We start from the raw sequence: 26,053 nt of genomic DNA, 5'->3' as shown, positions 1-26,053 counted from the left end.
GCTTCAGGACTCCTTCCCTAACTGTATGTGCTCATCTTTTGTTTTTCAGATGAACCGCCCTATCCAGGTGAAGCCTGCTGACAGTGAAGGCCGAGGAGGTAGCTCGTTGCCCTTTCCCATACCCTGGGATTGGGGGGTGGGGGTGGGAAATAGGGGAAAGAAGAATCTTCCCTCCAACCCCCAGTCCAGGATCTGTGTGCCCAGTGAAAGGTAGAACTTCTAGGGTTGGGACTGGCTGACTTCCTTTAGGATGTCCCTGAGGTCAGGAATGGGGTGAAGATAGGCACCTCAGAAAAGTATAGTCATCATCTCATGACACAGAAGTGCCTTCTGGGGGAGTCAGAGCCTCAACTCCCCAGCTGGGGTGGCCCCTGATCCTCTGTGGACCTGGCTGTCTCAGCCACCCAAGCTTCCTAGGTGTGTGTCCTCTACACTGATTCTACCCAGCCTCCAGGAAGAGAAAGAGAGAGAAGGGTGGAGGATGGATGCTGCTCCCCAGAGCAAAGCCAGGCTTTCTAGGTGCTGGTCAAAATGGCAGGGAATTGTAACAGTCCTCTCATAATCCTAACACCCAACCAGGGAGGGATTTCCTACAGTATTTCATCAATTTGGGCTCAGTTTGCCCTCGCAGGGTTGCTTGATATACTATCCTCAGGTTCTTCCTTTGTAACTTGTGGGGAGAGGGAAGAAAACATATATGGTCTCAGCAACTTCAGGTTCTAAATCTAGGATCCTATGATCCATCTTGAAAGGCAGTGTGGGATAACAGAGGACAGGTAGTTGGCTCAGTGGATAGAGAACTGGCCCTGGAGTCAAGAGCACATCTAAGTTCAAATCCTGCCTCAGACACTTACTAGCTGTGTGAGCCTGGGCGAGTCACTTAACCCTGACTGCCTCCAAAAGAAAAAAATAAGACAGTGTGAGAAAGTGCCTTAGAGGCAGTAAGGCATGGATTCTAATCCTGCCTCTGACATATACTAGCAGTGTGATCCGAAGCAAGTTATTTAACTTCTCAATATCTTGGAAAACTCTTTAAGACAGGGGTTCTTATTTTTTTTTGCACTATTGACTTCTTAGATAATCTGGTAAAATCTTTTCAGAATAATATTTTTAAATAATTAAAAGAAATACTAAATTTTAGTTAAAGATTAGTAAAAATAAAGATCTGATCTGTTTCCCATCCAAATCCATGGAAACCCTAGAATCTCTCAGGGGTCTGTGGACCCCACATTAAGAACCCTTGCTCTAAGACAGTAAGATATAGACCTCTTGCTGATCTGCTTTGGAAGGAATTTCCTCATTGGAAGTTGCCTTTATGAATCAAATCACAGATCAGTCTACCCCACTTAAAAAAAAAAATAGAATTCCTCTAGATGAGAACAAGTGTTTGGAAGGAGACACAAGCCTTAAAGAAGCTTGTCTTCACTGAGACTGATTTCCTAGAAAATGATAGGGAGGATGTTTATCTACATACCTCACTCTTCCCCTGCCTCGGCTAAGTCTATATGTATTGCTGGTCAACCCTGCTTTGAGGAACAATGTGGTCTTTGTACCCTCTCCTGACAGCTTATCCTATCCTTCCTCACCCTACACTAAAGTACCTCTGAAATAGGGGTAGGCTTACCCCACCCCAGGGACTTTGAACTTTATCACTGACCACTGAGAAAACCCACCAAGTATTGAACCCCATAAGCCCTGGTTAGATACTATATTTTCTCCAGGTCTGGGAGGAAACTTGAGGAATAAGGTGGGGTGGCAGATGATGGTTTAGGTGAAACCAAAGAGGGAGTGTGATCAGATCTATATGATGTCAGAGGGAAGACCTCCAATCATGAGAAAACTCATCCCTAGAGCTCTGCCTTCTCAAAAGTGCCTCCCAATAGTCTGCTGGTAGAGAGAATATGGAGACCAGGCAGAAAACATCTATTACCTACTCCAAGACCCCAGTGTAAGTAGTAGGGATCTCAAGCCCCACAGGAGCCTTGACCTCAGGACCTGGTCCACTCTGATGGGCTGGGGTAGCCTCTTTTCTCCCTTAGACCCCAGGACCCTGGCTACCTGTCTTTTATTTCCTCAGGCTGGGACACCATTATCAGCCAACCAACACTCCCTCTTAGTCTTAGAATCTTCAACCCCTTGAGGCATCCTGAGGGTTTTGGTGCAAATAATGACTGGTAGGTAGGTTTCAGGGCAACCAAGCAGTGGGAGAAAGAAAGGGCCATCACAGAATCCAAGCAGTCTCAAGAAATTCCTGGTAGGAGATTCAGAGGGAATTCCAGATGAGCTGACTCCTAACCTCATGTAGAACACAGAAGATTCAGGTTCTAACCCTATATCCTCCTGGGACTTGGAAGAGTCAACATTGTCCATCTCGCCTTACCATCTTACGTTGCCCTTTCTCTCCTCAATGGCCTTCCTCTTTTACAAATAAAGGTCACTCACAAGACTTCCTCCCTTCACCCCCTCCACACTCCACCTTGTCTGGAAAGTGACCTGTGCTGGGGGGTGGTCAAGGGGGTATGGCACTTAATGAAAGGTAGGAGTAACCCCAGGTTTGGGCAGCTTTAAAGATGTTATAAGGGTGGATTCAAAGCCCTCAATACACTAACAGAGGAAGTTACTTCCATCCCAGGCATAGGGAAGGATGGATGGAAGCTCAGAGATAAGGAAAGAAAGATTTCAAGGATTTAATTCAGCAGACACATGCTGTGCACTATGCTAGGCCCTGAGAAGGATGCAAAGTTTAGACAAGATGGTGTTTCTGCTCTCATAGATCTTGCTGGGCTAGTGTGGGATAGGATCAGAGTTAGGTTCAGGGAACTTGGTGTCAGGGTCTCAGTGATGAAATGGAGTGTTAAGGTTCAGCTGAGGAACAGAGCATCAAGAACAGTTTAGTCTTAGTCATGGGAACAGGAGCTCAGTGGAAGGGGCTTAATGAGGGGAATGAGATCTTGGTGTTAGCGATAGAAACTCAGGAAGGAAGAGAGTAGGGCTGAGAGTCAGAGATGGGAGTTCAGTGAGAGACATGGAAGGTCATTGATTGGGAGAAGGGCTCCGCGTTGGACAAAGGGTTGTCATTCAGGCCCTGTTTCAGAGACTGCATGGGAAGAGGTTGGGCTGCAGGCTAGGTGGGGACCTTCATTGGCCCCAGGGTCCCTGGAGGAGTAAGAGAAGTGGGAAATTCAGATTTTGTAGCCTGGGCTAGGATTCATGAGAAGGGCTAGGTAGGTAGGACTCAGCCCTAGGGTCACCACATGGGGCTTGCCTTCAGAAGACAGGAAGCTCTTCGTGGGGATGCTGGGGAAGCAGCAGAGCGAGGAGGATGTCCGGCGGCTGTTTGAGCCTTTTGGCCAGATTGAGGAGTGTACCATCCTCCGGGGCCCTGATGGAACTAGCAAAGGTGTGGGCCCATTACTCTGTGCTGATCCCAACCTTGACCCTATAACCTCATCCTAACCCTGAAACCCCATCCTAATCCCATGGTCCCATGATTCCAACCTAACCCCATCCTGAATTTCATGACCTCAACCTGACTGTACCACTACACAGCCCCTTGGCCCCAGACTGACCCAATAGACTGGGTCTGGATCCTGTGATCTAAGCTGACCCTATCATCCCAACCCTGACCCAGTAACACCCCAATTTTCATCTTGAAAACCATGTGATGAGGATTAATCCCAGAACATTATCTATGTCCCACAACTGCCCTAACCTCAACTTTATCTTGCTCCAGGCTGTGCTTTTGTGAAGTTTGGGAGCCAAGCAGAGGCCCAGGCTGCCATCAACAGCCTGCATGGCAGCCAGACTATGCCGGTGAGGAGGAGCCCTAGGGGACCAAGGGAGGAAAGGGATTGCCCTGAAAACCCATCCCACATGTTGGTGACAAAGAGCCTGGGTTGAGATGGGATCCATTCTTTATACCCTATTCACCTTTACCATGATCTTACTTGATGAACCTCCATCCCAAATTATATGTTCCCTCTTACTTCCCTCTGCCTCAGTTTCTCCCCTACAAGAATAAACACAGTTACAAATTTGGGAGGTAGTGGAATGGCAGGAGGAGAGACAGGGGTTCAAAGTATCTATGTTCTCCAAAGGAGAAAGACAGCCAGTGATTATACAATCCCTCCTTCTATCCCCCCTGCTCCAGGGAGCCTCCTCCAGCCTTGTCGTGAAGTTTGCTGACACAGACAAGGAGCGGACACTAAGGAGGATGCACCAGATGGCTGGGCAGCTGGGCATCTTTCACCCGATGACTGTACAGTTTGGAGCCTGTGGAGTGTACACACAAGCGGTAGGGGATGCCTCCTCTTTGGGATCCCTCGTCTCCCCTTTCCCCCATATGCATCAATGATAGCATTTTCCCTAAGTGGTGCCTTTAGCTGCTTTAACTCCAACAGGAGTCAGGCACAAAACTCTAGAAAGAGCATTAGCCACCCATTTATCTGGGAGTTCATGGGGTACATTGGACATCCATCATCTTTTATCCCATCCTCCCTTAATCAATGTGACCCATCTTTCTCCTCTCCACCTTTTTTTCTCCCCATCCTGCCTTTCCTCTGCCCTCTCTCCTCCCTACAATCCCTTCTTTCCATCTTTAAGATAATGCAGCAGCAGGCAGCCCTGATGGCCGCTCAAGGAACGTGCCTCAACCCCATGGCAGCCATCGCCGCCGCCCAGATGCAGCAGATGGCTGCCTTCAATGTCAGTGGCCTCATTGCCACACCCGTGACACCCTCATCAGGTACTGGCCACTTCTCCCCTACAGCTCCCCCTCTTCATCTGGAGCAGAAGGATGACTGGGAGGCAGGAGGATGGGTGGAAAAAGAATGGTGATTCTAAGTCAGCATTTTCCCCCATGCCTGCCCTTCTTTCTCCAGCATTAGCCAGACCCCTCTTAAAAGACTAGGTTGTAAGGCTACATGTCAAGGGTCTCAAGTCATGACTGCTTCCTTCGCTCCCATCCTCTCATCCTGGGCAAAGGTCCCACAGGGAACCTCCTCCCTGATAGGCCCCCCTCCCAAAGGGGAAATGTTGCCAGCCCTGCTCTTTTCCCTTGAGGTTTTGGTCTTGATCTATATGAAGAGGGAAAAAAGTGCTGCCAGTGCTAATCACTGCCTGCTCAATCCAGGTTGAAAGGGCCTGACATTGGCTTCCCTATGGCCCCTAGGTACCAGCACACCGCCAGGCATCAGCACCGGCGCTGTCCCCAGTGTTGCTGCTCCCATTGGGGTGAATGGATTCAGTCCCCTCACCCCCCAGACCAATGGGCAGCCAACCTCGGACACCCTCTACACCAACGGTCTCCACCCCTACCCAGGTGGGCACCCTCCACCCCTTGCCTTCCCCACCAACTACCCCCAGGCATGGAAACACCAGGCCCCAAAAGACCCAAATCCCATGATGAGGGAGGAGCTTCCTCTGTCCTACGAGAGGGAGTTCTCCCATCTACTGTCATCTGCTGTCCTGAGGAAATCCTGTTTCCTCCTTCACACTCATTGTTTCTCTCTGTCTGTCTCCTGTGTGTGTCTTTCTCTCCCTCTCTATCACCCTGTGTTTCCATCTTCCTTGCCACCTCTCTCTGTCTCTGTTTCTGTCTCTCACCAGCTCAGAGCCCCAGTGTGGCAGAGCCCCTCCAGCAGGCCTACGCAGGAATGCAGCACTATGCAGGTCTTGCATCAGACTTCTCATGGTCTTTCCTCTTGTTCCCTCTTTCCCACCTACTTCCTCTAGGCTGGGTGGGGGAGGAGGAGAAGGGTAGTAGAAGGGATTGGCCATTGTAGAACTTGTGATCTCCTCTGAACTGGTAGGGGAGATAGCATAAGCTCCCAACTGGAGGAAGGCTCTACAGCTTCCCTGCTTGGGGAGTCCCCAGTCTTATCATAGACATATTGTCTTCACCCTTTGGGAGTACTCATGGGAGAGACAATTCTACATGTAGACGTAGAATGCATAGATAGAAACACAGAAATGACCCATATGTGCCAAGAGAAGTCCTGAGCAAAGGAGTGGGAATGAGACCTGATTAGGACTGGTGAAAGAGCTCCCCACTCCCAACCTTCTTTTCTCTGTTTCCAGCAGCATACCCAGCCGCCTATGCCCCTGTGAACACAGCCTTCCCCCCACAACCCCCGATCCTGCCTCAGCAGCAGAGAGAAGGTAAGAAGGGATGGTTCCTTGACTGGGGAAAACATCTCAAACAAGTAGTAGAGTGGGGTTCCAGCTCCCCATTCTTCCTCCTCTCACCCCTGTCAGGAACAGGGGAGCTGAAGTGTTGAGGGCCCCTAACGGAGGTCCTCTCACTAATCTGCCTTTTCCCTCTGTAACCAGGCCCTGAAGGCTGTAACCTCTTCATCTATCACCTGCCCCAAGAGTTCGGAGATGCCGAGCTCATGCAGATGTTCCTGCCTTTCGGCACTGTCATCTCTGCCAAAGTCTTTGTAGACCGTGCCACGAACCAGAGCAAATGCTTTGGTGAGTTTCTTATTTCAAGCCACTTCCCTGGCCTTGATCTTTGGTCCTCTGAGCTTATGACCCCAGTGATCCCCACCTCTGAACCTGTGAGCCCTGACAACTGCACTTTGAGCCTATGGCATCCAATCCCCTCAACTCTATGACACCTGACACACCATCTGAACCAAAGCCTAAATCCTATGACCATGACACCCCAGTCTCAAGACAATGTTTGACCCCTCATCCTGAGGCTGTAACCTTTCCGATGGATAAAAAACGGTATAATCTGAGGACATTTCAGACAATTTGAGCTGCCCCAAAATGAAATAGACTGCCTCCAAACATGGCAGTCTTCAAGTACAAATTGGACAGTCAGGGATGTTTTAGGGAGAAATCCTATTTAGTATGGCTAGGATACGATGAATTCTGATCTGCTGGCCAACTTTGAGATTCTGTAACACTATATCAGATTAATTAGGTGAAGATGAAGATGAAGGTGAAGCTTCTTGCTTTCAATTCAAAAGAGGTCCCATAGATATAGAACTGACACACCCAGTTGTTAGAGGTCCTAAGCAAGCAAGCAAGGGTCTTGAACCTTAGAACTTAAGACAGTAATAAAGGATTTCAAAATATCTGTGATTGGAATAGTCTATGTATATCCTATAGACCATAGATTCAGGAGCCTGGAGCTCAGGAGAAGCAAAATATTAAGATCTGTATTCTAAGAGGGAACCTGATACCAAGGCAAGGATGGTATATACTCTCCACTTCTTTTTATGTATTAACCTGAATGTGGGTAGCCCTGGATCACAATGGCCTGCAAGTGACCCTGAAGTCATTTGGAATGTAGAAGCTCCCTGGGTACAATTGTACTGTGATAACATCTAAGGAAGGGTTAGAACTGAAATCATGGTCTTCCTGCAGAAAGAGAAGGAGGAATGGGAGAAAAGATAAGGAAGAAGAGGAAAGAAGGTCCAGTGAAAGACTGGAGATATCAGGGAAAGATAGAAAATTGAGGAAAAATAGACCCATCACCAAACCTCCCTCCCTGGGAGCCATTGCTGGGATGAAGCCTTCTTTAGTATAAGATTCACTTCTATCCCAGTCAGTGAACTAGTCAAGGGAAAGACATTACTGAATCAAGACCTCAGGACCTTCTAGACATGGTAAATCGGGCTCTACATGAGCTCACACACACTCACACAAATACACACACACACACTCACGCACACACACACTTCCCCTCCTCCTACTCAAGAACTACACTTCCATGAAATTTGGCCATTAGGTACCCATACTGAAGTACGTTTGGGGAAAGGAAGGATGAGAGAAGTGGATAATTGATTTAGAAACATCTATGAGGTTTAATAAGTGAATGCCAAAAATTGTTTTTGCATGTAATTAGAAAAAATGAAATTTAAACAAAGAAGCATCTATGAGGTTATAAAGCTGAAGACTCTTGAATAAGGGGATGTGAAATTATAAACACAAAGTTTTGTGGGAGGGCAAAGAAAACCTATGATAAACTTAGGAGAGTGATGGGACAATGGCAGGGGGCTTCCTTGTGTGGTAAAGCTGGGGACAAGAGCGTTAGAGGTGTGGAAAAGCCTAATCTGCCTTCTCCCCTCAGGGTTCGTTAGCTTTGACAATCCAGCCAGTGCGCAGACGGCCATCCAGGCCATGAATGGCTTTCAGATTGGCATGAAGCGGCTCAAGGTTCAGCTGAAGCGGCCAAAGGATGCCAACCGGCCCTACTGACCCAGCCCTGACTGACTACAGACAGGTGAGATGGGCAGAGTCAGGACCAGGGGATGTTCCCTAAATACTTGGTATCTAAAGCCACCTTCACTGCAGGTCAGACAGTGCCCTGGTTTGGGCTGCCTTCTCAGTTGGCTCACCCCGTCTCCTCTGGACTAGTGTCTCCAAGTCTGAAATGTTGCTCTGACCATGTCAGTTTAGGCTAATGGGGGCTGAGTGGGCATCTTATTGGTTCCTGATGAAACCAGGAGGAGAGAGGAATAGTCTCCCCACAGAGATGAGATCCTTTCCCTAGAGGTCTTGTCCCTTTGAGTTCTTGAAGTACCAAATTATCTTGCAGCACCCCAAATAAAGCCTCCATGGCCTGTCTTGAACTAGAGTCACCACCTCCTCAGAGGCCAATGTTGGTTGCAGCCAAAGTCGCCATACATTTTGACACAGCCCAATATTTAGGTAGGGTCTGGAGTCTTATAGGAAAGGGAACCCTAGATGGAGGCTCTGGTCAGTTAAGTCCCAAGCAGGGAATGGTAAGGAACAAGAGTATCGATCTAGAGAGAATCTCTGCATTTCCCAGTAAGGCCCAGGCCTTTCCTGATAGAAGTGAGTCCTGGATTTTGTGTTCAATTGATATAAATATTCTAATAAAATCCCTCAATCCAGTCTCTCCTGCCTCTCCCATACTGAGAGGTTTGATGCATTGGGTCCAGAGATGGAAGGGCCAGTTTTAAGGGCTGCAGTGGGTGGGAGTTTCTGGTTTAAAAAAAAAAGATAGGTTGAACATCCTAAATCTGAGAAAAGGCCATCAAACCAATTCCTCTTCTCTTTATGTTTTGTTTTTTTTTTTCAACCCAATCACCACCCACCAGACCAGATGGCCCCACAGTGGCTTTCTAGCTGTTATGGGAGACCCCAAAATACCCTATCCCTCCCCAAATAACCTGAAACTGTAAGTCTCTTAAGCATGGTGTCATCTGTTCACTGATGACATCATGTGGCCAGTTGTGAGGTCGTTGCATGATGTGCCTTTGAGTCCTCAATCTTGTGCTCTCAGCTCTCTATCCCTTCCCCAACTCTTAGTGGTCTTTCCTTTGGGGGTTTTGTGGAGTGCCGTCCTTAGTGCCCATGGTGGAGAGTTATTGGAGTTGGTCTGTCTTGATTAGTTGTAACTTTGAACCGTGCTTCTTCTTTTTCCTCCCCCTCTTCTTCCTCTTCAGTACCAACCTTCCTTCTTTTCTTCCCCCCTCCTCTTCCTCCATTTCTTCTTCCTCTTCCCCATATCCTGTCATATATTTTCTCCTCTTCTCTTCCTCTTCTATCTCTTCTTTCCTTTCCTCCTCCTCTCTCATATCACTCTTCCTCCCTCTTATCTTCCTCTTTCCTAACCTTCCCCTCTTTCTTGTGTTGTAATGTGATCATGTATGCCTGCCTTCAATGTCCTGTGTGATAAGGATGGTTTATAGTCTATTGTGTTCCTGGGGGTGTTCTGCTGTTGATTCCACTTGGAGCCCTTTCAATGGGATTAAGCTAAAGTTTGGTTTTCCCAAGGGACCCTGGGACAGTACCCATGTGTCAGGTGTAGGTTATTCTCCAAGCACTAGAGGTAGAATCCATGTAGCCCAAGGCCTTGGATCTACCTTAGTCCAGCTTTCCCACCATCTTTCTGCACACATTTCTCAGGTCTAAAGTTCCTAAGCAATGAAGGAAAATCAGAGATATATTAAGTTTCTTCATAGTCTCAAAGTCCTGACTCATGGAGAGGAGTGGGAGTTCAGCAAACTTTCTATGAGGCAGAAGTAAAGCACTTTGACTGACAAAATATTAAGAGAGGACAGATTTCAACCCATTAGAACCAGAACTTTCAAAGCACCTCTCTCCTAGGAAGCATCCCACAATAGGACTTCTCTGCCCTAAAGATCTTTACTTAGAAAGCCAGTGTTTGAAGGCTTATCCATCCAAGAAGAGGGAAAGACAGCACCTTCTGTTCAAACTATCCCCCCATCCAAGGGCAAAGTTCATTGAGCCAAATAAATAAACTCTTCTTAAACCTGGGAAGTCCAGCCTCAATGAGGTCTTTACTGGGATCAGACCATCCTCAACTGAATCCTTGATGGAATCCAGGTTCTCACCAGGGTCTTGTGACAACACCATCTGCAGCTCACAGGAAGGTGGGTGTGATCTTACCAATGGGTGTGGTCAAGGTAGGGGCACTGTGGGGGGAGCACTAAGTTAAACCAAATGTCATCTTTACCTAGTCCTCAATCACATGCTGCTCCAACTTTAACCTGTTTTGGCTTTCTTTCCTTAGAAATGGTTTCCACTTGAACCTCTGATTTTAGATGCCCCTCAGTTACTGTGCCTCAAACTGTATTCCTCTCACCTGAATGGAACCTTGCTACCTTGCACACCAGCCTTGACTTTACACTTCTTCTATAAGTATTACCTTGCTTTACCCAGTTCACCTGTTAGCTGTAAAGTATTCCCTTCTCTCCCAATGAGCAAACCACTCTGATGCTCCCTGGGTCTCTGTCATTTGCCCCAAGGTCTCTGGCATTTGCCTATCATTCTTTGCTGGATTGGGAGCTAGCATTGACTCAAGTTCAAGCCACCATTTAGTAGGCTTGGTTACACTTTCCCTAACACCTACCTCAGCCTGGCATGGTCAGGACATTCTGGACTTTCTCCACTATTCAAGTCTTAGTTCCAAGCAATGAAGCATTGAGAGGGGATACATGCTGACTTTGCAGCAAAATCTGCTCACAAAACCAAAATGCCACTTTCCAACAGCAGTTCCAAGAAGAATCCCAGGCTCTGGAGTATACCACACTCCTGGAAACAATCACCTGCTTTTGAGAGGAAACTAAAAGTTTCTGGGAACAGGTAGAAATGTAGTTACCTTCTACTAGAAAAGTTCTCTGGACAACTTGTGGAGTTCCTCAGCTTTCTCAACAGGGGTTGAGACTAATGGACTTATCCTTAAGCATTCCATTTAAAGCAGGCAAAGGTGGTGTACCTAAGATTTCAGTTATTGGCTTCTACTGACCACTGAGAACTACTCTATATCTCCCTTGAAAATAGTTCCCTTCTGAATTTTATCCAGAAGCTCTTTTCAGATTTTTCATGTACTGCTACAAGGGGAAACTACCAGTCATCAGATCACAGTAGGAAAATACTCCAGCATCTTCAGGGTACTTAAGCTGAGGACTTACTGTACTTTGAAATGAGTGACCTTCACTAACCACTCCTGGGGGTGCTGGTTGATGCCATTTGAGACAAACTGTTCCATAGAGAAGTAGCTTCATATCCTACTGGTGAGCATCCACCAATATACTTGAATCAAGACTCAGTTCTGCTTTCAACTCAACCTGTTGCATTGACTTAAGAGGCCCACTGAATCCCCCAGCAACTCAGTCACCATTCATACTGATGAATTTATGCAGCATGGGGATGGCAGCCACAATTCATCCCAGCCAAATTAATCTGATTAAAAACAGAGAAACTGTTCTTATACGATGAACTGCTTAGATATTACTCAGTCAGCCAACTCACCAACAGGTGCCAAAAGTGGTGAAAAATGCCCAAGTCTCATCTAGAGAGAGTCCGTCTGATGGACCCACATTCCCTTGGGCCTACCATGCAGTCTCTCCATCAGCCCACTTTTTCCCTACCCTTGATGCTAGAGCTGCTGCTCTTATAGATTTAAGCACCTCTGAGACATCCCTGAAACACCAGTAACATATCTTCCTTCAACCTCACCTGGTTTTCAGGAAGAAAAATGATAGATTATTATTCTAGTTCTGACCAATTGAACACAAAACTAAACACTTATTGAGTAGGAAACAATACAGAAGTCTTCATCTAGTCTCTTGTTATATGTAGTCTTCCATATTTTCTTGTTATACTGGAGATCAAATGTCTGGAGCAGCCCAATTCCAACCACTGGTTAGAGTTCTAATCAAGTTTAACCCACCTACTGTAAAAAACATAGTTCAAGGCAGGACTGAGTTGTCATCACTAGTCATTAGCCCCCAATATGAAATTCCTCTCCTACTTCAAAGATTTTTAAGACATCTTTAATATAGTTAAGGTAGACATTTTGTGTCCTTACCAATCATTTGGCCATGCCATTAATGGGATCCCAGATGCCCCCCTTCCAGTGCTCTAACTATATCCCTGACAGGGAAAAAGACCTAGATTCTGCAAAGAGGCCTAGATACATTTGTTTATCTAGTCCTTAACCTCTCCTCAGGTCTTCCTATTATCCATTCAGAAAAAGAGTGGTTTATTTATACTTTTGTAGAAATTATCCTCCCCCACCTCTGATTCACGACCTCCTGGATCAAATGACCCATATTTGCCCTGTTCATCAAACTGGACTTTCTGGGGACTTACAAACCTGGTAAGGACCAATGGGGCAATGAATAGAAAACAGCCTTCCAGATAATGTCAATGTGCAATGTACTGTCTGTGAAACCATTTGGATTGTTGATTACACTCCCCTTCCCCCATGGTTTTTAAACAATCTACAAATTTTATTTTTTCACATTTTGATAGAATGCACAATATAGTTTACTTGACAATTTTCTGACTTACCCCCTAATGCACACAGCATGTCCAGTTAACTGATGCATAATTCCCTTGAGCACTTATTACTTGCTAAGCAAGAGGGAATGCCAGTGCATAAAAAAAAGAGCTAGGATTCCTGAAGCCTCTCACAGGCAGTCTGGGGTCAAAAATGGACCTATGCCAAGGGGATGCTGTTATGCACGGGGAAGAGGGACTGTTGCTGCTATCAAGGATCTATATCTATTCTGACAGCTCATAAAGTACTGCTTCCAATTCACACAGGGGCACACACTTGTGATATAGCACCGTTGATGGACATACTAAGATATCCAAAGACATTCCATTGGACATCTGAGGTTGCAGTTGCTTTTGCCAAGCTCAAGCATAAATTAAGTCTTGTCTTAATTTACATAGAACCATGCTGGCCCTTCATGGTGGAGTTTAACATTTTCAAGGTCATGATTAGAGCTATCCTCTAGGAGATCAATAGGTCCCAGATCCAGCTGCCAGTCACCCTTCAGGCTGGTACTACCCTAACACCTGTAGTAGGAATCGCTTTCTAAAAGACCTTTGTACTTCCATTCCCAGTTGTACCCTTCCTCCCAGCCAAAGTAACTCATTCAAAGGTGATCAGCCTATGTAACAAAAGTTTGATTATTTATTCAATGGGTTGTCTATAATCATGCACGTAGAACTCGGAACTTCTAAGGGCCATAGGTTCAAAGTAATGTAAGCTGCTACATGAGATCATTGTAATAGTTGTTTCTGTGAGGAAATTATCAGGGTTACTTTGGCCATTCCCATCACTGTTGTGACTCTATGAACAGCAATATCTTAGCCTCTGTGATTAATTTACCGTTGTCTCAAGAACAAGATACCCTATGAGTAGTCAGTGACAAGTTCAAAAAGTTGGGCTACTTCATATCTTGGATCACTCTAGGCACTCCCCTATTACTCTAAAAGGCACCTCTACTCATTGCCTCACCTCATATCTCATAGCCCTCAGGTTAATTTAATAATCAACTCACCACTACATACTACCCTCACTCCCAAAAAACATGTGCAATAACAAATCATACCTTGTGGTATGATTGGTATGACTGACTTGACAGTATTAGTGAATGTGATATACCACATTTACTAATCAAGACAACAGGTTGGAATTATGGTCTACAGTAGAAGTTCACTACAACAACTCACTCTGTTTATCAACCCACAAAACTTCATTCCATGTAAATGATGGTTTTTAATTCTACCCTTCCCCTTTTTCTGCATCTAGACATTGTACTTCCCTGCTTACTGCAGACCTTATAGTTGAGTGGCTGAGAGATTTGGAAACCACCTTCAAAACACCCTGCTATAATCAGAGGTCAAAGCTGTGTACTGTGAAGTGCTCTGTAGGTAAGGGACTAGGTCTCATTAATGACTCAGAATGCCTCCAGAATGCTGCCTGGTTCTGGGCCTTTCTTGATGACACAGGGACCACAATGGCCTAACAGGTAAAGCTTCCATCCTCCTTTAAGATCCAGCATATTTTTCATAAATCACAGTCAGAATCTCAGAGTTGACAGAGACCACAGCACTCAACTGGTAATGAACTCTTTTGAACTAAGTAATTCATGAAATATCTAATGTCTACTGAAGATGGAGGCACTATGAGCTGCCTCGGTGGTAAGAGGACCCACATTAATGAAATCTTTTGAACTAGAAATGTGGAATATCAGAGTTGGAAGGACCTTAGAAGTCATTCATCCTAACCCCTTTCTGAGCAGGAATCCCTTCAACAAAAATCCATAATGACTTGTGATGATAGGGAATCAGCTTAAACCTCAGGTTATCCATGCTGCTTCTAGAAAGATCTAAGCATAAAGTTTTTCCTCATAGAAAGTCCAAATTCACTTCTCTTCAGCTTCCACCTAGTTCTGCTTTCTGGAGCCAAGCAAAATGAATTTAATCCTTACCCCACATGGCAGTCTTTCATGTACTTCAAAACAGTTAACATGTTCCCTCTAAGTCTTTTCTTCTCCAGGATAAACAATCCCTGTTCCTTCAACCAACCCTTGTATGGTAAGTTTTCAAAGCTCTTCACCATCCTGGTATCATTCTCCTATACACACCCTACCTTGTCAAAATCCTTCCCAATAGGTGGCACCCAGAACAACACAATACTACAGCTATGATAGGATGAAGACAAAGTATAGAGGAGCAGTCATCTCCTCCTAGGCACCACATTTCTAAATATAGTTTAAGATCATATTAGCTTTTTTGCCTGCCATGGAACACTGTTGACTCATATTGAATTTCTAGTCCACTAAAAGCTCCACAATTTTTCACATTATTCATCAGCCCTACATATCTCCCCCATCCTATACTTGTACAACTAGCTCTTGTAGCCAATTTTGGAGACCTTTACCTTTTTCCTTATTAAATGTCATTAAATTTAATAAGCATAGCATTAATGCCTTCATTCAAGTCACTGAAAAAGTATGTAACTGAATAGGACCTAGGAAAGAGCCACATGCCTCTCTCCAAGATGATTTGTATCCATTTATTAAAACTCTTTGATTCTAGTTATTTGACAAGTTCCAAATCCACATAAACTATACATAACATCATCCATTCCTATCCCAAATCTCTGCATCTTGCCTGCATGTATATCATGGGGGACTTTGTCAAATATCTTGTTAAAATCTAGGTATAAACTGTTTACATAATTCCCCTGATCTACCTTATCTATCTGTCAGAAAAGGAAATGAGAGTACTCTGGCATGATTTATTCTTAATAAACCCATTTTGATCTCCCTCACAACCCATCCCTTATTTATTCAAGGACAAAAATTTTGGCAGGAAATCAAAGCAAACTCACTGGCCTGTAATTTGAAGAATTCATCTTCTCCTTCTTGAAAACTGAGACAACATTCATCCATCTCCAAAGCCAGGGCCTCTCTCCTATTCTCTGTAACACCTCAAAAGACACTAACTACAGCTCAACAGTCACACCTCAGGCTCAGGGTTGTAGTTCAACCAGACCTAGTAGCTTGAACTCATTGAGGACAGTTTGTTATTCTTTGACTATTTCGTCACTAATCATGGGCTCCAGTGCTCCGTTAACCATTTTTGTTCTATACTTCCAAGTCTGAAGATGATCTTCCTTCATTGGAAAAAAAATAAGGCATTGAATAGTTTGCCTTCTAACTTCCATAATCATCATTTCAGCTAGCCCCAAACAACAATTCTATCCCTTCTTTGAGTTAGCAGGATATAATTGTGATGGAAAACTCTATCAATATATCTGCTAGAATTTATTCACTCCCAAAATCAGAGTAGCTAATAAATTCATGATTTTCATAGATAATAATTTGATTTTTCAAAAATTTGGGGGAAGCAAGAGAAAAACTATTCTGAATCTGATCCTGACAGTAGGAAAGAATTTATTGCCAAAGTGGAAACAGAGAAATCGACCACACCATCTTAAAATTTGTAATAGATAATGAGAAGAAAACCAGGCAAATATGGATACCTTAGATATGGGGATTGGAGATTTCATAGAACTCAGAGAAACTGTAGATTGAATCTCATCATCTAAGTTTCTATAGGAAAAGTTGGCTCAGGAAGGATGGACTGCTCTCAAGATCAAAATTTTACCATACAAAAACAAATGATTCCTAGAGACTAAGGTGGTTGCTCAGGGAATTCGTCAACCAGCTTAGTTTTTATTAAAGTTGTGCATAAAGGATAAAAGCAAGAATAAGGGAGTTAAATACAAAGTAGTGTCAAGGACTTATAAGAATTAATATCTGGAACACTAAAGCTCAGAAAAAGAGAAGACAGAAGTGACTGGCAATGAATACCAGGAAAAATAAAAAGAGTTTTTTTCCCCCTTAAGCTGTCTTACAGGCAAAGGATTACAGAAAGGATAGGACTCTGCTGCTCAGAGTAGATGAGATAGTGATAAAAGGAAGTAAAGGACGAATGAACAAAACTTGGCAACTCACTAGATGAGGACATAAAGAAAAAGGAGGGAGAATAAAGATGGCAGATTTTGAGACTGGGTAACTGGGAATGTGGTGAGGTCATGAACAGAAATAGGGAAGCCATTCAGAAAGAACTCTTTCAAGGAGAAAATAATAAGGTTCAATTTGGACACAATGACTTTATTATCAAGGTATTATCAAAACATCCTTGTGGAGAAGTCCAGTAAGCAGCCATAATAGGTGTTTGAAGCTCAGACAACAGTTAAACACAAAGCCTTAAGAATCATAAAGTTGTTCAGTCATTTTTCAGTCATGTCTGACTCCTTGTGACCCCATTTGGGATTTTCTTGCAAAGATACTGAAGTGATTTGCCATTTCCTCCTCCAGCTCATTTTACAGATGAGTAGACCAAGGTCAATAGGGTTAAGTGACTTGCCCAAGATCACACATCTAGTAAGTATCTGAGGACAGATTTGAACTCAGAAAGAAGTCTTCCTGACTCTAAGCCTGGCTCTCTATGCACTGCACCACCTAGCTGCCAAGTCATGACTATATAGATAATAATAGAAACTATAATAGTGGGTGAGATTACTATGGGAAAGTACATAAAGTGAGAGAAAATGGTCAGGGATAGAATTTGGGGAAACATTTCTATTTAGAGAATATTAAGAAAACTAACAGTTAAGGAGACAGAGAAGGAACAGTTAGAGAGAAAGGAGGTAAATCAGGATAATATAGCATTAAAGAAACCAAGAATGAAAAGAGCATTAAGAACAAGACAATCAACCATGTCACAAGCTAGAGCTGGGTTGGAAAACAAAAAAAGAAAAGAACATTGGATAAGATTGTCATTGGTCACCTCTGAGAGTATTTTGAGTGGAAACTTGGTAGCAGAAGTCAGATTATGAGGAACTGAGGACTGAGTGAATGGTAAAGAAATAGAAGAAGTAAGTACAGACTACTTTTTGTATAAAGTTAGACATAAAAGATGAGAGAAATTGAACTTTGGGGTAGCAAAATCAACAGTGAGGGGTTTGGGGTTAGCGAATGAGAAGCCCAAGCATATCTACAGGCAGAGAAGAGTGAGAGAAATTGATGATACTCAAAAGAAACCACATGAGGGATGGAGTGAGATCTCCAAGCAGATGGGAGGACAATGAGATAAAGGGTCCAGATGGAGGAGATGGTCTTGGCAGGAAGGAGGCTCACATCTTCCTCTTAAGATAGAAGGGGAGAATAGAAATTGAGGGAGGGAATGTCAGGTGGTCTCAATCTTCTTAGCAATCTAGGTAAGACATTTGCTGAGATTAAAAGAAGAAAGGAAGGGTCTGGGGCTTTCAGGAAAAGATTTGAAACAGTAACTAAGAGGAATGTGATTAGTGAGGCAGAAAGACATGAATAAAGTGACTGTGTGAATTCAGAAATCAGACTCCTGATGTGGACAGAAATCCATGCCTATACTAACAGAGACTCACTCCACCCATTCTTCCCCCCATATAACTCAGAATCCCTGGCCACCACCACGTGCTAGTAATTGGGGGTTGTTCATTGCCCAGCCCAACTTTGGATCTGCTACATATTTTACATATTGCCACGTAAACACAAAATCTGTTTGATTTTTCTAAGGATTTTTACAGCTAGTACTAGTCATGGTATAGATAGGGGAACAGATGGAGGAAATCCAAAGCTGCACGCTAACGAGTCAATCAACAAGTTGTTGTTGTTGTTTTAAATACCAGATTCTGTGCTAAGCACAGGGGATGCAATGGAAAGGCAAAAACAGTCTTTTTCCTTGAAAAAAACCACATTCCAATAAAGAATTACTACAAACAGGTATATGAGAGACATTTACAAGATAAATGAAAGATAGTCTTAGAGGGAAAGGAGGTAAAGTAGGTAAAATTGAGAAGGTGCTTTGCAGAAGGTGGGATGTGAGCTGAGTCTTAAAGGAGGCAAGGGAACCAAGAGTCAAAATGGGGACAGAGAGAATTCCAGGCATGGGAGACAGCTAATGAAAAGACAGGAAGTCAGGAGGTGAAAATTCTCCCCTTCCCAAAACAAAAAACTATGTATTTTAAAAACAAAAATTTCAGCTCCACTTCTAAAGCTTCAAAGCTGAAACCTCAAATTCTTACAAGGTAGAGGTCTTAAATGGATTGTAGCACTCACACACTGTTTTCTGATGCTGCCCCTTGATTCTCTACCCTCCCTTTCTCTCTTTTGCAGGAACTCCTGAATCTCTAATCTAGAAAAGAATATAGCCATACCTCAGCTTACATACTCATACCTCTCTCCCACCCCCCACCCCCATCTCCCTGCCTCCCTTCTCCCACTTCTCCACAATGTCAGCCTTGAACCTATCTGAGGCAATGAGTTTCCTTATTTTCAATGAAAGAAATGGAGATGCAGTTCCTAGGGTTGAGGAGAAAGAGCTGGTGAGAACTGGGAGATTTGGGCCAACATATTAGCCAGGTCTGAGAGTTAGGATTTGCTGCCCTATGCCCACCCCAGCCTGGTGGAATACCCTTGTCCCCTCCTTCCTACTAACCTTCCCTCTGACCTTTGCTCTATTGCAGGCTGGAAGCCCTGCCCTGTATGAAGAGTGTTCCCCTTTTCCCACGTACAGTATCCAAACTTGTAACTCTCTTTCTTTGCAACATATCACGCTGGAGGAAGAGGAGGAAGCTCCTGTCCTGGCTGCACTCAAGAGAAAGAGAGAGAGGAGAGTAATTGAGAAAGAGTCGCCCTGGTTTGTGGTGGGGTCTTTTTTTTTTTAACTCTGAATTGATTTTTGCTTTCTTTCTTACAAACAAAAACCTGAAGACAGGGAGGCAACAGAAATGGACATATGAAACCAAGCAAGCTTTCAGGGAAGCCAGTGACCCAAGAGGTCTTGGGTTTCTTTGAGCCAACCAGAGCTGTTGGGAAGAGACAGCTTGGAGCACTTTGATGCCCAGTAGTGCTGGAGGAGGTTTTGCCAGGACCGGTGAAGCAGGTCTCCTGCCCAGTCTTGCAGGAAGAAAAGGATCTAAACCAAAGCCAGTGAGGGCTTAAGGCCAATGTCTTGTGTTTTGTTTTTTGATGGCTTGGGTTACTTTTTTTTTAAGTGAGTCTCTCCACATCTGGAGTGGAAAGAACCAAGGCGGACAAGATGTTGAACTTCTAGAAAGAGATAAGTATTAAGATCTAGCCCTCGTGAGTGTGGGGAAAGGGAAGGAAAGAAAATCGGGGGAGAGGGGCCTGTTGGCCCTCTGGCTTATCTGCCTTCTCCTTATTGGGGAGGCAGGACTTACTTCTTTCAGTCATATCATTCCTTAGAGTTTAGGGACCAAAGGACTATTGCTTTTTAAGAAAAAAAATATATCTATATAAATAAATTAATTTTCAAAAACAAAACAAAAAGAGAAACAAAACAAGGTCAAGTACAGAATCTCAGAAAAGCTGCATTGAAACAACCACAGAAAAGGATGGCCCTGGGGAGAAAAGGGTGGAACCTCCCTTACCCCTTAGAGGCCTAAGGGTAGCAAGAGATCTGAAGGGGCCTGGGAAGGGGGAGGCTAAGGGAAACTTTGTGCTGAGTATTTCATTCCCTGATTACCCCCTCCCCACTTTTTACATGAAATAAAGGAGATTGGACTTGTGTGCAAGTGGTGGAAGAGCTATGGTAAGTGACTCTCCCACAAATGCATTGTCAACCCCTTACCCTAATGACCCTCCAAAGCTCAGTAAATGAACCCTTTCTATCCCCAGAGCCCTGATTCCTCTGGACCCAGCTTCATGCCCCCTGAGAACACAAGCCAATCTTACTCCCAGGTCTGGGGTCCCAAACTGAGCTACTCCTTGTTTCTTCCACTTGGCACTTATAGCCAGATTGGCACCATGGCCTTTGCCTTCTGGGTAAAGGGAGTTGGCAGAGGCAGACTTGTGTTGTACACCAGGAATAATTCCTTCCTTTATTGTCTGCTTTGAGCTTACATATCCTTGCTACTGCTAATTCTATGACTTTAACCTTAGCTATAAGCTACCACCCAGCCTAGCATGTTATGAGAAAGGAAGAATGGCTAGAGAGAGGGAAAAGCAACACTTTGGCTCCGATTTAAGTCAACAAATATTTATTGAATATCTACTATGTGCAGAGCACTGCTCTAGACATTGAAGGAGAGGCAAAGATAAATAAGACCCAGCCCAAACTGTCCGAGCTAATAATTTTGTGAAGGAGTTTCTAATCTAGTAGAGCCTTAACAGAAGAGCATTTGGGAAAGCTCCCTACTCCCTAGGCAGATGAGTCTTCTCTGAAGGTTTCCTCTCCCTCTAACCCCTCCCTCCCCTACCATCCCAAGTGCTTCAGGTCCAACTCATCTACTACAGAGTCCAGAAATGTGACTTTGTCAAAAAATGAAAAGAGGTATTTGCTGGGTTGTGAGTACAGAATCTAGCTGGTCAAAGATGGATATCTGTCCAACCCTACATGAGTCCAAGAGGTGGCCTAGGTGGCAACCTCAGTCCCTCATCGCCTGCTGCTTTGGCCTACTGACCATCAGGGAGTAAAAGTGCATATGGAGGGGGAATGTGGAAGGATCTCCCTTAACACTCCCTTACTATATGGAAGCTTCTCATATCAAACAAAGTTTGTTCCTTCTCTGATTGTAGATCACCTACTATGTTCTCTCCTCAGCTAAGGTAAGGAAATGAGAATAAGGTGGCAAGCAGTATTTGACCAGAAATACCTGACAAGCAGATTCCAAGCTTTGCTCTGCTTAAAAAAGACTTTTTTTCTCCTGTCATTGCTCAGACTTAAAGCTAAATAACTTAAAAACTTAAAACTTAAAGCTAAATAACCTTCAAGGTCATAGCACCTACTCTCCTTTTTAGGTGGAAAAGCTGAAGCTCAGGAGGGTGAAGCCCATGGTCCCACAAGAAACAAGCCAGAATTCAACACCAGGTTCTTTGATTCCAATCTAGCATCCTTCACATTGGGTCATATGTTCTCTCCTAGGACCAAAAAAAAAAAAAAAGCCACAGTGTTAAGCCAGGCCATGAAGCACCTTGTCCCGCCCCTTTTGAGGAACATACCTCTGCCTTGGGAATCTATCACTTTCCTACCTTGACCCTACCTTGCTCCTCTCAGCTCTCCTCTCTGGGCCTCAGTTTGCCCACCTGTCATATAGTCTCAGAATGTGTGAGAAGGGATGCACCTCTGGCTAGTAAGGTTCTATACTATATATCTCGATTGATAAGAAAAGGTAATTTTCATTAGGTTTTTTCAAAGTGGGAGTGCCACATTACACAAGATTCATTAAGGAAGTAAATGTTTTGCCAAAATACTTTTTCATTCCTTTAAAAAAGGCACCTCTCCTATGCAACAGTGTCTCATGGGTGCTTCTCTATGGTGCTTTTCTACAGTGAGTTGCAGTATATAGCTTATCCACAGCAGGTGCCATCTGTTTGCTTATATATGGCAGTGCCATGTACGCTTCCATGCAGCAGGCACAGTATATGGCTTACATACAGCCTGCGCCATCTGTCCATTTCTATAGAGCAGATGTAGTCTGCAGCTTATGTCCAGTGAGTACCATCTGTCTGCCTATATGCAGTGGTGCTGTCTGTCCACTTACAGAAGGTGGACACAGTATACAGCTTATATATGACAGGTGCTACTATCCGCTAACATAGGGAGGTTGCTTACATAGCAGTATATTTAGTCTCAGTGCAGCCTCTCACCTAGGAGAATACCTCCTCTCTCCCAGGCCAGCCTGGAGTTTTCAGGTGTTTTTCTGAACGTTGAGATTTGCCATGCTCTAGCTAGTGCCCCATAAGAACTGGTTTGTCTACCCTGATAGCTGAAGCATTAGGATGGTCAATCCCCTTGATTCTCAACTGTTGATAGGCTGGGACAAACACTGAGGAGTCTGATTAGATAATAGAGGGGCCTTTGGAGAGGAGTCATCCCCAGGTTTCTCTTCCCCAATCCTCCCAGGGTATAAAAACTAAGGCATGTTTTCCCTTACCTATAAACCCCGGACTCTTCCTCAAAAATCTTCCCCCTTTTCCGTCACAAATACATTTTCTCTACAAAAAAAAAAGTTCAGCTATATCTACCCTACTATCTCCCTACTCTCTCTCTCTCTCTCTCTCTCTCTCTCTCTCTCTCTCTCTCTCTCTCTCTCTCTCTCTCTGTGCCTTTCCCTCTTTCCCTTATAAACACACACACTCAAACTCACACAGACACACACACTCAAACTCACACAGACACACACACACACAGATATACACACACCTTCTGGCCTCTCTATAATGCTGGATCCCAGAGTCTTCCTTGGATCTGTCTTTCCTTCACCCCAGTCCCTTCCTTCTCACTGTTGCCACTGTTACAAGAAATGAGGTTTCAGCCTTAACCTCATTTTGCCAGGCTTAGCTTGGAATCCTGGGTCAGTCTCACTCTGTGCAAATGCTCCATGTCTAATTGAACCCTAAAATGGGAGAACATGTCCCAGAGGAGGGGGTAAGGGAATCTCCCTTTCTTCAATCCAAGAATTGTTTAAGGAGGATGTGTGGAACCACAGAATCTCCAATCTCTTTCATTTTTTAAAAGACTTTTACCCTTTCCCCACCTGTACTGCTGTCATGATTCTTCTGGGAGCAGCAGGAAATCACTAAAAAAATTAAAGCTGAAATACAATTAGGGAAAGTAAAGGACAATCCACTTGCTCATGCATATAGGTAAAATTAGAATCGCTGAATTGTGTCCCTTGCACCCCAAAACCTCTTCTCCAAGTTAACCATCCCCAATTCCTTCAACCATTCCTCCTATAACTTAATTTTGAAATCTTTTGCCAAATCAACTCACTCTGGACAAGTTCCAGTTTGTTAATATCTCTCTTAAAATATAATACCTATAACTAAACGCAGTACTCCAGATTTGGTCTGACCAGCACAGAATACAGGGTTATTGTCACTTCTGTCCTCGACATAAGACAGTCTGAATGCCAATGCAACCTAAGATCATACTAGCTTTTTTTGGCAGCCATTATTGACATATTGAATCTATAGTCCATGCAAAGCCCCTGTCATGTTCCACCTGGTCCATGCAAATGAGACCAGGTGGTCAGGGATGCATCCATGAATGATAAATGGAAGTGAACTTATTCTAGCTTCAGCCTTCTCTTTTGGCCTCATCTATTGTTTAAGAATGGGAAATTTCCAGCTAAGTATCAGAGTATCCCAGTATGGGGCAAAAGTAAAAGACTTGATCAGAGATACAACCTTGTCAGCCAGGTAAACAAAATGCATCATTCTTGGGCAAGAGTACAAAGGAGCATTGATAGCCAGGTAAATAAAACAGAACATTAGAAAGATTTGTGTTGACAAAGTCTTATTAAGACCCCCCCTTTTTTTTATTCCAAGCCCATGCTCTTCAGTCTACTTAAGAAATCATAACTATTTGCTCTCTGATTAACCCATGCCACCTTCAAATCTTTTTTAGACAACCTGCTAGCCATGTCTCCCTCCCTTTACTAAAAGCAGAACCTAAGTGCAGGACCTTGCATTTATGCCAACAAATGTAACCTTAATTTTGGCCCAGTGTTCTAGCCTGTTCAGATCTCTTTGGGCACTGATTCTGTCATACCTTGTGTGGGTTTTTTTCATCTGAAAACTTGATTAAAATGCCTTCTACGCATTCAGTCAGGTCATGGATAAAAATGTCAAACTGGACAGAACCTGGTGACAAGTTCCTTGAGATGTCTTTGCTGCTTGATAATGATCCATTGACCAACAATTTTGATTGTGGTGGTTCAGCCAGCTGGAAATCTACCTAAAAGTATAAGTGTTCACAAGTGTTTCTCAAAAAACTTTGTCAAATGCCTTGCTGAAATATAGATGCACTATACTGATGGTATTTCCCTGATTATACCAGTCTAATAACTGCTTTTTTTAAAAAAAGGAAATTGTCAGTTTGGTACGATTTGTTCTTAGTGAATCTATGCTGACTCCTAGTGATGACTGCTTGGTTGTCAAAGTGCTCATAAACCATCTATTTAGCAATCCATTCTAGAACTTTGCCAGGGATTGATGTCAACAGGGAAGGTGCAATTCACAAGCATCCACATGGACAGACCTGCCTGCATAAACATATAGCGGTGCACAGGCCATTAAGCCACCATATCCAGGTAGCCACTGTGTGACTTCAGGGACCAGAAAGGCAATCTACTTCCCCCAAAAAAATCTCCCCAATCTTTGCTCCAGTAATTGGAGGTTTTGATTCTGTGAAAATGAGATTCCCTGAGGAAAGCTGGGTGGATGGGAAAGGGTGGACCAGACTTTAAGTTATCTTTATCTTAAGTTAACTTTAAGTTAAGTTTAACTTTAAGTTATTAATCATTTACTCCTGAGTGTGAATGAATTTATCATACCCTTTCCAGATAGGAGAGTGGGTAACCACAGGAGGACGCTAGTTTCTAAGGGAGACAGGGAAGAAAGGAAGCCACCAGGAGATAAAGAGGAGCCAACACAAATTCCAATGACTTCACAATTTTATTCAGCTCTGACATATAAGTATATACAATGGTAGACACACAAAGACAAAAACACACAAAGAGGCACACATAAATTCTTGAGGAAAATTGAGACTCATTTGCCCAGGGATCTGTAAAGTCATGTGCTACCTTCCATTACTGCTGATCAAGAGGAGACACAGAACAACCACCCCTGCCCTTATCTCCCAGCTCAGTCTAATCCAGTCTATCAGAGGAATCCAGCTTGGGGACAAAGAAGGTAGGACATTCCAACCTGTCAGTCCCTACTCCCCTCCCTGAGAATTCCTATTCCTAGCCAGAAAAAGAAAAAGATAGATGCCCTGGGGCACCAAGGTCTCTGGTTCCTGCCTATAAGAATGGCAGCTGGATCCCCAACCTCAAGGGGCTTTTGCAAATACCAACAAGCTTTTCCCTGGGTTTGCTGGACAGCCTAGGGGGAGAAAGGTTGGAGGCGGGGCATGGTGAGAAGGAACCAGGGTTATCTTGTGTTATTACCCAAACCTGAACAGAGTTGGATTTACCCTCTCTTTTACAGGAAAAATAAAATCTACAACTCCAATTTCTTTGGAAGCTAAGGGATCAAAAAGGAGTTTAGGTCTGTACCAGTAGTGGGAGAGGGGGGAAAGGGTTCTCCTGTCCTCACTGCTCCTTTACCATTGAGAGGAAAGAAATGAAGAAATGCTGCTTGTCCAACAATTAGGGACTGAGATTCCATCTTTTATCTTTTATGCTGGGTCCAATTTCGTTTTGGAAATAAAATCTCAAAACTCA

At 44.0% G+C, this 26,053-nt stretch overlaps 1 protein-coding gene across 7 annotated transcripts in view; it reads left to right on the top strand.

Moving 5' to 3' along the window:
- Positions 1–26,053, top strand: part of CELF6 (CUGBP Elav-like family member 6) — a 116,327-nt gene extending 90,274 nt beyond the window's left edge. For 2 of the 7 annotated variants that reach the window (XM_072627957.1, XM_072627951.1), the window contains 10 exons: positions 50–98; positions 3,272–3,400; positions 3,734–3,813; positions 4,151–4,294; positions 4,603–4,744; positions 5,171–5,320; positions 6,079–6,159; positions 6,331–6,474; positions 8,084–8,236; positions 19,325–26,053. In XM_072627957.1, coding sequence (XP_072484058.1) covers positions 50–98; positions 3,272–3,400; positions 3,734–3,813; positions 4,151–4,294; positions 4,603–4,744; positions 5,171–5,320; positions 6,079–6,159; positions 6,331–6,474; positions 8,084–8,211 — 1,047 coding nt within the window. In that variant the 3' untranslated portion in view covers positions 8,212–8,236; positions 19,325–26,053. The remainder of the gene's footprint in view (positions 1–49; positions 99–3,271; positions 3,401–3,733; positions 3,814–4,150; positions 4,295–4,602; positions 4,745–5,170; positions 5,321–6,078; positions 6,160–6,330; positions 6,475–8,083; positions 8,237–19,324) is intronic. The other 5 variants (XM_072627952.1, XM_072627954.1, XM_072627953.1 and 2 more) reach the window with 5 other exon arrangements.

The sequence above is a fragment of the Notamacropus eugenii genome, chromosome 1 (genome assembly GCF_028372415.1).
Source record: "Notamacropus eugenii isolate mMacEug1 chromosome 1, mMacEug1.pri_v2, whole genome shotgun sequence".
Classification (NCBI taxonomy): domain Eukaryota; kingdom Metazoa; phylum Chordata; class Mammalia; order Diprotodontia; family Macropodidae; genus Notamacropus; species Notamacropus eugenii.
The sequence above is the reverse complement of the archived record's forward strand: the minus strand, read 5'-3'. Positions and strand labels throughout refer to the sequence as shown.